Raw genomic sequence first — 13,947 nt, 5'->3', positions numbered from 1 at the left:
ACACTCCACAACATCTGTCATCAGGGTAATGCAAATTAAAACAATAGAGACACCACCACATACCTATTAGAATGGCCAAAATCCAGAACACTGACAACTCCAAATGCTGATGAGGGTGTGGAGCAACAGGAACCCTCATTAACAGCTGCTGTAAATGCAACATGGCAAAGCGACTCTAAAAGACAGTTTGGCTGCTTCTCACAAAGCTAAATATACTCTTACCATATGATTCAGCAATTACATTCCTTGGTATTTACCGAAAAAGTTAAAAACTTACGTCTACACAAAAATGTGTACATTGATGCTTACAGCAGCTTTATTCATAATTGCCAAAACTTGGAAGCAACCAAGATGTCCCTCTGTAGGTGAATGGATAAATAAAACTACACAACATCCAGACAACGGAATACTATTCAGTGTTAAAAACAAATGAGCTATTACAGAAAACAAAATTTTCAAAACTTCAAAACCAGTGTTTTAAACTAACCCAGTCACAGAAAAACAAAGAAAAGAGAATTTTAAAACATGGTCTCATGCCTATAATCCCAGCACCTTGGGAGGCTGAGGCAGGTGGATTGCTTCAACTCAGGAATTTGAGACCAGACTAAGCAATATGGCGAAACCTTGTCTTCACGAAAAATACAAAAATTAGCCGGCCACGGTGGTACATGGCTGTAGTCCTGGCTACTCTGGGGGCTGAGGTGGGAGGATCACCTAAGACCAAAAGGTCAAGGCTGCAGTGAGCTGTGATGGCACCACTGCACTCCAGCTTGGGTTACAGAGTGAGACCCTATTTCAAATAACAATAATAATAATAATAATAATAAACAAAGTCTTTGAGAAATATGGGACTATGTAAAGTAACCAAACCTATGAATTACTGGCATTCTTGAGAAAAAGTAAACCTGGAAAACATAACTGAAGGAATAAATCAAGAAAATCTTCCTAATCTTGCAAGAGGGGTAGGCATCTAGATATAAGAAATCCAGGCAACACCTACAAGATACTATACAAAACAAACATCACCAATGCATACAGTCACCAGACTGTCCAAGGTCAATGCTAAAGAAAAAAATCTTAAAGGCAGCTAGAGAAAAAGGTGTCAGATCATGCACAAATGGAACCCCATGAGACTAAGAGCAGGCCTCTCAGCAGAAACCTTACAAAGTAGGAGAGAATAAGGGCCTATTTTCAGCTTTCTTGAAAAGAAGAAAGTCTGGGTCAGGCATAGTGGCTCACATCTGTAATCCCAACACTTTGAGATGGTGATGCAGAAGGCTTGCTTGAGCCCAGGAGTTTGACAGCAGCATGAAAAACATAGCAAGATGTCATCTCTCCAAAAAATAAACATTAAAAATTAGTCAGGTGTGGTGGTACACAACTGTAGTCCCAGCTACTCGGGAGGTTAAGGTGGGAGGATTGCCTAAACACAGAAGTTTGAGGTGCAGTGAGCTTCAGTCACAACACCACTCTCTAGCTTGGGCAACAGAGTGAGACCCGGCAAAAAAAAAAAAAAAGAGAAGAAGAGAAGAAGGAGGAGGAGGAGGAGGAGGAAAAGAAATTTCAACAAAGAATTTCATATTCCACCAAACTAAGCTTCATATGCAAAGAAAAAATAAAACATTTTTCCAACCAAGCAAGCACTAAGAAAATTCATTACCACCAGATCAACCTTACAAGAGATCCTTAATGGAATTCTAAACATGGAAATGAAAGAACAATACCTGCTACCACAAAAACATAATAAAGTACATAGCCCATAGACACTATACAGCTTCCACACAATAAAAATGACAGAGCAAAAAGCTAACAACTTCATATGGTTGAAACCTCACATATGAATACTAACCTTGAATATAAATGGTCTAAATGCCCCACTTGAAAGGCACAGAGTTGCAAGTTGCATTTTAAAAAAAAGAAGAAAGAACAGCTAACAAGGGAAGTGAAGGACTTCTTTGAGGAGAACTACAAACCACTGCTCAGTGAAATCAGAAATGACACAAACAAATGGAAAAACATTCCATGCTCATGGATAGGAAGAATCAATGCCATGAAAATCCATACTGCCCAAAGTAATTTATAGGTTGAATGCTATTCCCATTAAACTAACATTGACATTCTTTACAGAATTAGAAAAAAAACTATTTTAAAATTCATATGGACAAAAAAGAGCCCAAATAGTCAAGACAATCCTAAGCAAAAAGAACAAAGTTGGAGGCATCATGCTACCCGACTTCAAACTATACAAGGCTACAGTAGCCAAAACAGCCTGGTACTGGTACAAGAACAGACACATAGACCAATGGAACAGAATAGAAACTCAGAAATATGACTGCACACCTGCAACCATCTTATCTTCAACAAACCTGATAAAAACAAGCAATGGGATAAGGGCTCCCTATTTAATAAATGGTACTGGGAGAACTGACTAGCCATATGCAGAAAACTGAAACTGGACCCCTTCTTTACACTATATATAAAAATCAACTCGAGATAAATAAAGAATGAAATGTAAAACCCAAAACTATAAAAACCTTAGAAGAAAATCTAGGCAATACCTTTCAGGATATAGGCACCAGCAAAGATTTCATGACGAAAGTGCCAAAAGCAATTGCAACAAAAGCAAAAATTGACAAATGGGATCTAATTAAAAGGCTTCTGCACAGCAAAAGGAACTATCCATCAGAATGAACAAACAACCTAAAGAACGGGAGAAAATTTTGCAATCTATCCATCTCACAAAGGTCTAACACCCACCAACTACAAGGAACTTAAACAAATTTACAAGAAAAAAAAAACATTAAAAAGTAGGCAAAGAATATGAACAGACACTTCTCAAAAAAAGATACACACACAGCCAACATACATATGAAAAAAAGCTCGACATCACTGATCATCAGATTTATGTAAATCAAAACTACAATGAGATACCATCTCACACCAGTAAGAATAGCTATAATTAAAAAGTCAAAAAAAAAAATAACAGATGCTGGCATGGTTGTAGAGAAAAAGGAATGCTTTTACACTGTTGGCAAAGGTATAAGTTAAGTTCAACTATTGTGGAAGACAATGTGGTGATTCTTCAAAAACCTAGAGGCAGAAATACCATTTGACCCAGCAATCCTCCCATTACTGGGTATATACCCAAAGAAGTATAAATCATTCTATTATAAAGATATATGCATGTACTGTATACATATGTAACAAACCTGCATGTTGTGCACATGTACCCTAGAACTTAAAGTATGATAATAATAAAAAAAAGATATATGCATGCACACATTCATTGTAGCACTATTCACAATAGCAAAGACATGGAATCAATCTAAATGCCCATCAGTGATAGACTGGATAAAGAAAATGTGGTATATATACACCATGGAATACCATGCAGCCATAAAAAGAAACAAGATCATGTCCTCTGTAGGGACATGGATGGAGCCGCAAGCCATTATCTTCAGCAAACTAATCCAGGAACAGAAAACCAAATGCCACATGTTCTCTTACAAGTGGGAGGTGAATGATGAGAAGACATGGACACATAGCGGGGAACAACACACACTGGGGCCTGTTGGAGAGTTGGGGGGCAGGAAGAGGGAAAGCATCAAGACGAACAGCTAATGGATGCTGGGCTTAATACCTAGTTGATGGGATGATCTGTGCAGCAAGCCACCATGGCACATGTTACCTCTGTAACAAACTTTCACATCCTGCAAACGTACCCCTAAACTTAAAAGTTGGCAAAAAAAAAAGACCCATTTGTCTGCTGTCCTCAAGAAGTCCATCTCACATATAAATCCAAAGGCTCAAAGAAAAGGGTAGAAGAAAGATCTATCGTACAAACAGAAAAAAAAAAAGAGCTAGAGTCGCTCTTCTTATATCAGATAAAACATACTTTAAACCAAAAACAATAAAAAAGATAGAGAATTGTATTATATAATGAGAAAGCATCCAATTAAATAAGACTTAACTATCCTAAATACATACACACCCAACACTGAGGCACCCAAATTCATAAAACAAATTATTCTAGACCTATGAAAAGACTTAGACAACCACACAATAATAGTGAGGGACTTCGATACCCAACTGACAGCATGAGACAGATCATCAAGGCAGAAAATCAACAAAGAATTTCTGGACTTAAGTTCGATACTTGACCAACTGAACCTAATAACCATCTACGGAATATTGTACCCATCAACCACAGAATATACATTCTTCTCGTCTGCACATAGAACACACTCTAAGATAGACCACATGCTCAGCCATAAGGCAAGTCTCAGTAAATTCAAAAAAACTGAAATCATTCCAACCATACTTTCAGATCACAGTGAAATAAAAATAGAAATCAATAACAAGAAGATCTCTCAAAACCACACAATTTCATGGAAATTAAACAACTTGCTACCGAATGACTTTGCAGTAAACAATAAAACTAAGGCAGAAATTTTAAAAATATTTAAAATAAATGAAAACAGAGACACAACATACAAAAATCTCTGGGATGCAGCAAAAGCAGTATTAAGAGGAAAGTTCATAGTACTATACACCAACCTAAAATAGTTAGAAAAATCTTAATGATCTAATATCACACCTAGAAGAACTAGAAAAACAAGAACAAACTAACCTGAAAGTCAGTAAAATAAATAAATAAATAAATAAATAAATAAATAAATAAAAATCAGAGTAGAACAGAAGGAAACTGAGACCCCAAATACATACCAAGAACAATGAAACCAAAAGTTGTTTCCTTGAAACGTTAAACAACTTTGATAGGCCACTAGTAAGATTAAAAAAGAAAAACAGTGAGATGATCCAGACATTACAACCAATTATATAGAAATATAAAAGATCTTCAGAGACTACTATGAATATCTGTATACCCATAAAACTAGAAAATCTAGAGGAAATGGATAAATTCCTGGAAACATATAACCTCCCAAGATTGTCTCAAGAAGAAACTGAAACCTTGAACAGACCAATATCAAGTTCCAAAATTGAATCAATAATAAAAACCCTACCAACCAAAAAAAGCCCTGGACCAGATGGACTCACAGCCAAATTCTAACAGATGCATAAAGAAGAACTGGTGCCAACCCTACTGAAACTATTCCAGAAAAACAAGGAGGAGGGACTCCTCCTTAACTCATTCTACAAAGCCAGCATCACCCTAATACTAAAACTTGGCAAAAATACAACAACAAAAAAAGAAAAGTTCAGGCCAATATCCCTGATGAATGTAGACACAAAAACTCTCAACAAAATACTAGCAAGTCAAATTCAGCAACATATCAAAAAGTTAATCTGCCATGATCAAGGAGCCTTCATTGCTGGGATGCAAGGTTGGTCCAACAGACACAAATCAATAAATGTGATTCACTGCATAAACTGAGTCAAGAACAAAAATCACATGATCATATCAATCAACATGGAAAAAGCTTTTGATAAAATCCAATATCCCTTTATGATAAAAACCCTCAACAAACCAGGCAGCAAAAGGAACATACCTCAAAATAATAAGACCCACCTATGATAAATTCATAGCCAAAATTATACTGAATGGACAAAAGCTGGAGCAATTCTCCTTGAGAACTGGAACAAGACAAGGATGTCTACTCTCACCACTCTTACTCAACATAATACTGGAAGACCTACCCAGAGCAATCAGGCAAGAGCAAGAAATGAAAGGTATCCTTATAGGACAAAAGGAAGTCAAACTGTCTCTTTTTAATGATGATATGATGCTATACCTAGAAAACCCTAAAGACTCCAGGAAAATGCTCCTGGAACTGATAAACGACTTCATAAAGTTTCAAGATAAAAATCGAAGTACAAAAATCAGTAGCATTTATATACACTAATAATGTTTAAGCTGAGAGCCAAGCCAAGAACAATCTCTTTCATAACAGCCACACAAGAAAAGAAATATCTAGGAATATATCTAATCAAAGAGGTGAATGATCTCCTCAAGGAGAGCTACCAAACACTGCTGAAAGAAATCATAGATAATACAAATGGAAAAACATTCCATGCTCATGGATTGGAGAGTATCATTAAAATGGCCATACTGCTCCGGGTGCAGTGGCTCACACCTGTAATCCCAACACTTTGGGAGGCTAAGGTGGGCGGATCACCTTATGTCAGGAGTTTGAGACCAGCCTGGTCAACATGGTGAAATCCCGTCTCTACTAAAAATACAAAAACTAGCTGGGCGTGGTGGCACATGCCTGTAATCCCAGGTACTTGGGAGGCTGAGGGCAGGAGAATGGCTTGAACCTGGGAGGTGGAGGTTGCAGTGAGCCGAGACTGCCATCGTACTCCAGCCTGGGTAAGAGTGAGACTCCGACACCAAAAAAAAAAGTCATACTGCCCAAAGCAATCTATAGATTCAATGCTATTCCTATCAAACTACCAATGTCAATTCTTCACAGAATTAGAAAACAAAAAAACCTCTAAAATTCATATGGAACCAAAAAAGAGCCCAAATAGTGAAAGCCATCCTAAGCAATAAGAATAAAGCTGGATGCATCACATTACCCAACTTTAAATGGTATAAGGCTATAGTAACCAGAACAGCATGGTACTGATACAAAAAAGGACACATAGACCAACGGGACAGAATAGACAACCCAGAAATAAAGTTACATACCTATAGCCAACTGACCTTCGACAAAGTTAACAAAAACATACACTGGGGAAAGGACACTCTATTCAATAAATAGTGCTGGAAAACTGGATTACTATATGCGGACTGAAACTGGATCCCTATCTCTCACTATATACAAAAATTAACTCAAGATGAATTAAGGACTTAAATGTAAATTCTGAAGCTATAAAAATTCTAAAAGAAAATACAGGAAAACCTCCTCTGCACATTTGTCTAGGCAAAGAATTCATGACTAAGACCCCCAAAGCAAATGCAACAAAAACAAAAATACACAAATGGGACTATATAAACTAAAAAGCTTCTGCACGGTAAAAGTAGTAATCCACACAACGAACAGCCAGCCTGCAGAATGGGGGAAAATATTCGCATATTTCAAACTATGTATCGACAAAGGTCTAATATCCAGAATCTATAAGGAATAAGCAAGTCAACAAACGAAAAACAACCCCATTAAAAAGTGAGCAAAGACACAAACAGACACTTCTCAAAAGAAGACATACAAGCAGCCAACAAACATGAAAAAATGGTCAATATCACTAATCATCAGAGAAATGAAAATCAAAACCACAATGAGGGCCAGGCATGGTGGTTCATGCCTGTAATCCCAGTACTTTGGGAGGCCAAGACGGGTGGATCACGAGGTCAGGAGATCAAGACCATCCTGGCTAACAGGGTGAAACCCCGTCTCTACTAAAAATACAAAAAATTAGCCAGGTGTGGTGGCGCATGCCTGTAGTCCAAGCTACTCGGGAGGCTGAGGCAGGAGAATCGCTTGAACCCAGGAGGCGGAGGTTGCAGTGAGCCGAGATCGCACCACTGCACTCCAGCCTGGGCAACAGAGCAAGATTCCATCTCAAAAAAAAAAAAAAAAAAGAAAAGAAAAAAAGAAAAGAAAAAACAACCCCACAATGAGATATCATTTCACAATAGTCAGAATGGCTATTATTAAAAAGTAAAAAATTAGCAGATGCTGGTGAGGCTGCAAAGAAAGGGGAACACTTAAACACTGTTGATGGTAAAGTAAATAAGTTTAGCCACTGTGGAAAGCAACTCTGAGATTTCTCAAATAACTTGAAACAGAGCTACCATTTGATGCAGCAATCCCATTACCAGATATATCTTCAAAACAAAATGTTTCTACCAAAAAAGACATATGCACACATATGTTCACCACAGCATTATTCACAATAGCAAAGACATGGAACCAACCCAGGTGCCCATCAACAGTGGATTGAATAAATACATAACCTAAAGAGGCCCATATATTTTTTTAAAAATTAAGTCTGCAGTTAAAAACCTTCCCATAAAGAAAATTTATGCCACCAAGGCCTATGTGGCTTCTCTGGTGAACTGTACCAAACATTTAAGAAAGAAATAATACCAACTATATATAACTCTCTCACAAAATTCAAGAGGAAGGAACTTCCCAATTCATTATCTCAGGCCAGTATCATCTTGATACTGAAACTAGAAAGAGGCATGAAAAGAAAAGAAAAGAAACCAGTATCCCTACTGATACACGAAAAGTCTTAACAAATTTTTAGCAAATTCAATCCAACAATATAGTAAAAGGATAATCCATCATGAACAAGTAGAATTTATCTCATAAATGTAAGATTGGTTTGACATGTGATTCATCATGTAAACAAACCAAAAAAAGTTTTAAAATCACATGATCATATCAGTAGATACAGAAAAAGCATTTTCTTGGAAAAATTCCAACAATCATTCCTTCTAAACTTTCTCAGAAAACTAGGAATAAAAAGGATGTTCCTCACCCAGGCAAAAACATCTAACATCATACTTACTGGTAAAAGATTGAATGGTCTTCCCTTGAGATCACCCAAAATGCTTTCCCTTGAGATCACCAACAAGGCAAAGATTCTCATTCTCACTACTTCTATTCAGTATTGTAAGTTCTAGTCAGTGAAATATAAGGCAGGAAAAAGAAATAAAAGGCATCCAGATTGGAAAGGAAGAAGTAAAACCGTCTTTATTCACAGACACGGTCATCTACATAAATATTTCTTTAGAATCTACAAAATAAGCTACTAGAACTAACGAGTGCATTTAGCAAGGTTGCAGCATACAAAATAATGTACAAAACATAACTGTATTCCTATATAATATCAATGAACCACTAAAAATTTAAATTTAAAATTTCTATTTACAACATTAAAAAATATGAAATGCTTAGGGATATATCTGATAAAATGTTTAAGACTTACACACTGAAAATTACAATTTATATCTAAAGAAAATTAAAGAAGAACTAAATAGAAATATACACTAGGTTCATGGATTAGTAGACTCAATAATATTAAAATGTCAATTTTCTTCAGCTTATCTACAGGTGTTTTTTTCTAACACAGTCCCATCCAAAATTCCACCAGGCTATTTTGTAGAAATTGATAAACTGAAGCTAAAATTCACATAGACATGCAAGAGATCTGGAAGAGCGAAGAATCTGAAAACAAATAAAATTCATAGACTTGCACTTCAAGAATGGTTATAAAGCTATAGTAATCAAGACACTTTGGTATTGGCAACAAGGCAGACAAATAATTCAATGGAACAGGATAAAGTTCAAAAAGAGGACGGGTGCGGTGGCTCATGCCTGTAATCTCAGCACTTTGGGAGGCCTAGGCAGGCGGATCATGAGATCAAGCGATCGAGACCATCCTGGCGAAGACAGTGAAACCCCATCTCTACTAAAAATACCAAAATTAGCTGGGTGTGGTGGGCACACACCTGTAGTCCCACCTACCTGGGAGGCTGAGGCAGGAGAATCGATTGAACCCAGGAGACGGAGGTTGCAGTGAGCCAAGATGGCGCCACTGCACTCCAGCCTGGCCCAAAGACCCCATCTCAAAAAAAAGAAAAAAAGAAAATTTCAAAAATAAACCAATAAATACATAATCTATTGATTTGATATAAAAGGACAAAGGCATTTCAGAGAGGTTTTTTTTTTTTTTTCCAAAAAATGAGGCTGAAACAATTAGATATCCATACCAAGTGAACTTTGATATGTATCTCACATCATACATAAAAATTAACTCAAAATGTCTTCCTTAGGGAATGCTTACGGACTGTTGATGGGACTGTAGATTAGTTCAGTGCCTGTGGAAAGCAGTCTGGAGATTTCTCAAAGAACTAAAAATAGAACTACCACTCAACCCGGCAATCTCATTACTGGGTAAATGCCCAAAGGAAAACAAACTCTTCTACCAAAAAGATTCATGCACTTATATGTTTATCCCAGTGCTATTCACATAGCAAAGACATGGAATCAACTAGGTGCCCATCAACAATTGACTAGATAAAGAAAATGTGGTACATATATGTCATGGAACACTATGCAGCCACAAAAAAGATGAAATCATGTCCTTTGCAGCAATATGGATGTAGCCGGAGGCCATTATCCTAAGTGAATTAATGGAGAAACAGAAAATCAAGTATCACTTGTTCTCACTGAGTACACACAGACATAAAGATGGAAACAATAGACACGGGGAGTCTAAAAGAGAAGAGAGAGGGAGCGGGACAAGGGTTGAATAACTATTGAGTACTCTGTTTACTTTTTGGGTAATGGATCCAACAGAAGCCCAGATTTCAGCATCACACAATATATTAATATATCCATGTAACAAACATGAACATGGACCTCTTGAATCTAAAATTTTATTTTAAAATAGACTTCGTCAAAACATGCCTTACTTTGGCATTGACCTTCTGTACAGAAAAAAAAGTGAACATGGCAGACCTGAGACTGCTATCCTTAGAAAACCCTGCTTATAGGGTTGGCCCCTGGCTGGCATCTGGGAACTTGATCCTCAGAGTGGTACCAGTCAACATTAATTGATATGAGTAGTTTCTTGTACCTAGACTGTTTGTATAAATACTATGGTTTATGCTGAACTCCTATATTTCTTTTGGAAATCTGCAATTTTTTTGCAAGCTAGGAAGAGGGTACTTACATGGCAAGCCCTCAATGAAAACCTTGGGCTCTGAGTCTCTAATGAACTTTCCTAGGCATGAAGATGGTATACATGTTACTGCATTTTCATTGCTGAGGGAGGTGTGCTCTGTGTGACCCCTCATGACAGGGAGAAAGCACAAGGAAACTCAATTGTATTAGGATTATTTCTGGGAAAAAGGATTCCTTTGAAATATAAATTGTAAAAAAGCATACTTTACTTCAAAGTTCACTGAAAAATAAACATAAGGGAATAACCGGAAAATGTTTAAAATGAACATTAATGCAAGAAACCCTTTTCTACTAGGTAACAAAAGCCTCACTAATAAAAGCAGAGTAATAGTGGTTCCAGAAAACACATACAGATGAATAGAAAGAAAAAAAACTTAACTACAGAAACTGACTATATTAGTCTACACTGCTATAAAGAACTGCCCGAGACTGGGTAATTTATAAAGATAGGAAGTTTAATTGACTCACAGTTCCATATGGCTGGGGAGGCCTCAAGAAACTTACAATCATTGCAGAAGGGGAAGCAGGCACATCTTACACAGCAGCAGGTGGGAGAGAAGAGGAACTGCTGAACTCTTAAAAACCATCAGCTCTTGTGAGAACTCACTAACACGAGAACAGCATGGGGGAACCTGCCGCCATGATCCAATCACCTCCCACCTGGTGCCTCCCTTGACATGTGGGAATAATGGGGATTACAATTCAAGATGAGATTCAGGTGGGGACACAGAGCCAAACCATATCACTGACCCAAGCGTGTATAACAACTTAGTACATGAAAACAGTAGTACTGCAAGTTGTCAGGGAAAGAATGAATTATCCAATAACTGGTATTGTATAAGTGGCTGATCAGTTAGAGATTAACGTAAAGCTGGATCCTTCCCTCACACCTCTGACTGAAATAAACTACAAGTGGATGTAAACACATGTTTACAGAAGCCCATATTTTACAGTAATTAGAGACTCACTGATGTGAACAACCAATTCTTTGAGGAAATAATCACCAAATCTGTCATTTCATCAGATTAATCACTCTCATTTTGTAGATATATTTCTTAAAGGTTTGTTTGTGTTTACCTAACTTCTGGTGTTGAAATGTAGAAAAGATGAGTCATACTTCATTTGATGTATGAAAACTGTCCTCTGTAGATATTTTTCCTCCTCATGAAAATGATGACAGGCCAGAATAAATAATCAGAAAATTAAATTTATTGATCAAAAGATCCCAACCATACATATTTTTACATATATAATTCATTTAGGTAAAATAAGTACATAAGCCAAAATTACTTAGTATATATCCCATTTGTCTGCCTAAGTCGTAGGATGAAATAGGTTGATAAAACAAGAAAATTTCCCTCTCTTTCTTCCAATGGAAAAGACCCTAGGAGAGAGAAATCTAAACTAAATTGACAATGGGACATTTTTTATAATACCTGGACCCTTACTAAAGAGACTATAGTGGATGGTATGTATGACACCCATTCTGTCAGGATCATCTCAGCAATCCATCTCTATTCCTCGTCTCTCAAGAATAAAAAAAGATTTTTTTTTTTACACACACCCTGGACATCTCAACTACAATGTCTATTCTGAGTAAAAGAATGCCTAGACCACTTCCCTTGAACCAAGCGCCGGGCAGATAAACAACATTCTTGTCTTTCTGTTCTGGTAGCAATAAATGAACTTCTGTTCCGTTTCAATGTGATTTATTAAAGAGTCCATAACTCAATTGAATAATGCAGACGGGTTAGGAAAAACTGAAATAGGCTTTACATTTCTGAGGTTGGTACACAGACATCATTCTGTAAACACCTTAGTTTTACACTCATAAAACTCCAACTCATACAGCCATTACAGAAAGAAATAAGGGAAGAAGAAAATGACACTTTTAGATGGGTATTTCAGAGAAAGGTAGAACTTAGTGAGGTACAGGATGGGTTCTCATAGCCTTCATCACCCATTTGCTCTCCATTTTTATTTGGATTACTCTAGATTCTTATACTCCTATGACCTCCATAATAAAATGTTTCCCCTCAGGAATGAATAAAATCATTCCCCTTCAAAGACTGGGGGTCTGCTTTACTCTTAGCGTATATGTTAATTTATGGCAGCCTGAATTTGGAACATAAAACTAAAAATAACAAGCATGAGTCAATGCAGTAGGCTCCCTCCCTCTGGGTGCACACAAACCTCTCATTAAGAAGTTCAAAGAAGCCGAGAATGAATCAAAGAAAATACAGCTCCATGATCTCTACCTTCTATTAAATTGTAAATGAAACTGTCATTTTAATTATAGTAGCTAAAGCCCTATTCTCTGCTACTACTGAGGCTCTATAAATTCACAACCTAATTGAAATTTCTTGCACCAGGTTAAAAAAAAAAAAGCACTCCGTCTCAAAAAAATAAAAACAAAAAAACAAACAAACAAAAAAAGCTTAAAATGTACAACAGGGCAGTTACAAAAATCTATTGGCCTCTTCAATTCAAGGATATCTCTTAATAGTAGTGTCTAGAAGTCACTGAGCTATATCAAAAGGAAACATATCTACCCTAAGAACCAGAAAAAATGAAAATGGCATAAATAAAAGAATTATATTATGACTAGATATTTTTTAAAATAATGAAAACTAAATTATACACTGAGAAAAAGAGTACTTGATTCATTACATACTGTTTAGTCACAAGAAAGAAAGAAAAGACAATTACAATTTTTACATAATTTTTAGAATTTTTCATTTGCATGTTGATCTAATAGGAGAAAAAGTATTTTACTGGATCTGCATAGAAATTGAAGATGGAGGTCTGCTTATATGCCAACACCCAAAGATTTGTGGTCAGAATTTTTCATACTAGGAGCCACTTCCTTGTTCAGAGATCAGCAAACTGTTTCCTACAGACATATGCCATTATTAAATGAATTATTGAAACATTTTAGAAGGCTAACATTAGTGACTCAGTAGGTAGGTCTCATAAATTCAAAGCTCTGAGTGTCAAACCACTGAAAGAATAAACAATGAAACAATCGGGTCATGCCTTCCAGAATTCATACAAAAAAATTCATTCATCTCCAATAAGAGTCTACAAGTTCCAAGACTGTCCCTACCTTCTTCAGCAAGATAACAATAATATATACATACCAATTTACTGACTACAAAGGGTTTCATACACTTTGCTTTACTTGATCCTCACAGAAGCCTTGTGAGATTAGTATAGATAGCCTTAATAATGTCACCATTTTACAGAGGGGGAAACTGAGACTCAAAGAATTTAATGACTTTAGTTACCT

At 36.6% G+C, this 13,947-nt stretch overlaps 1 protein-coding gene across 8 annotated transcripts in view; it reads right to left on the bottom strand.

Moving 5' to 3' along the window:
• SYT14 (synaptotagmin 14) overlaps positions 1-13,947 on the bottom strand; it is a 222,629-nt gene that overhangs the window by 185,183 nt on the left and 23,499 nt on the right. For 2 of the 8 annotated variants that reach the window (XM_065541184.2, XM_045396499.3), the window contains exon 3: positions 9,422-9,519. The exons of the other annotated variants lie outside the window; for them this stretch is intronic. In XM_065541184.2, coding sequence (XP_065397256.1) covers positions 9,422-9,519 — 98 coding nt within the window. The remainder of the gene's footprint in view (positions 1-9,421; positions 9,520-13,947) is intronic. 8 annotated transcript variants of the gene reach the window in all.

This window comes from Macaca fascicularis, chromosome 1 (assembly GCF_037993035.2).
Source record: "Macaca fascicularis isolate 582-1 chromosome 1, T2T-MFA8v1.1".
Lineage (NCBI taxonomy): Eukaryota > Metazoa > Chordata > Mammalia > Primates > Cercopithecidae > Macaca > Macaca fascicularis.
The sequence above is the reverse complement of the archived record's forward strand: the minus strand, read 5'-3'. Positions and strand labels throughout refer to the sequence as shown.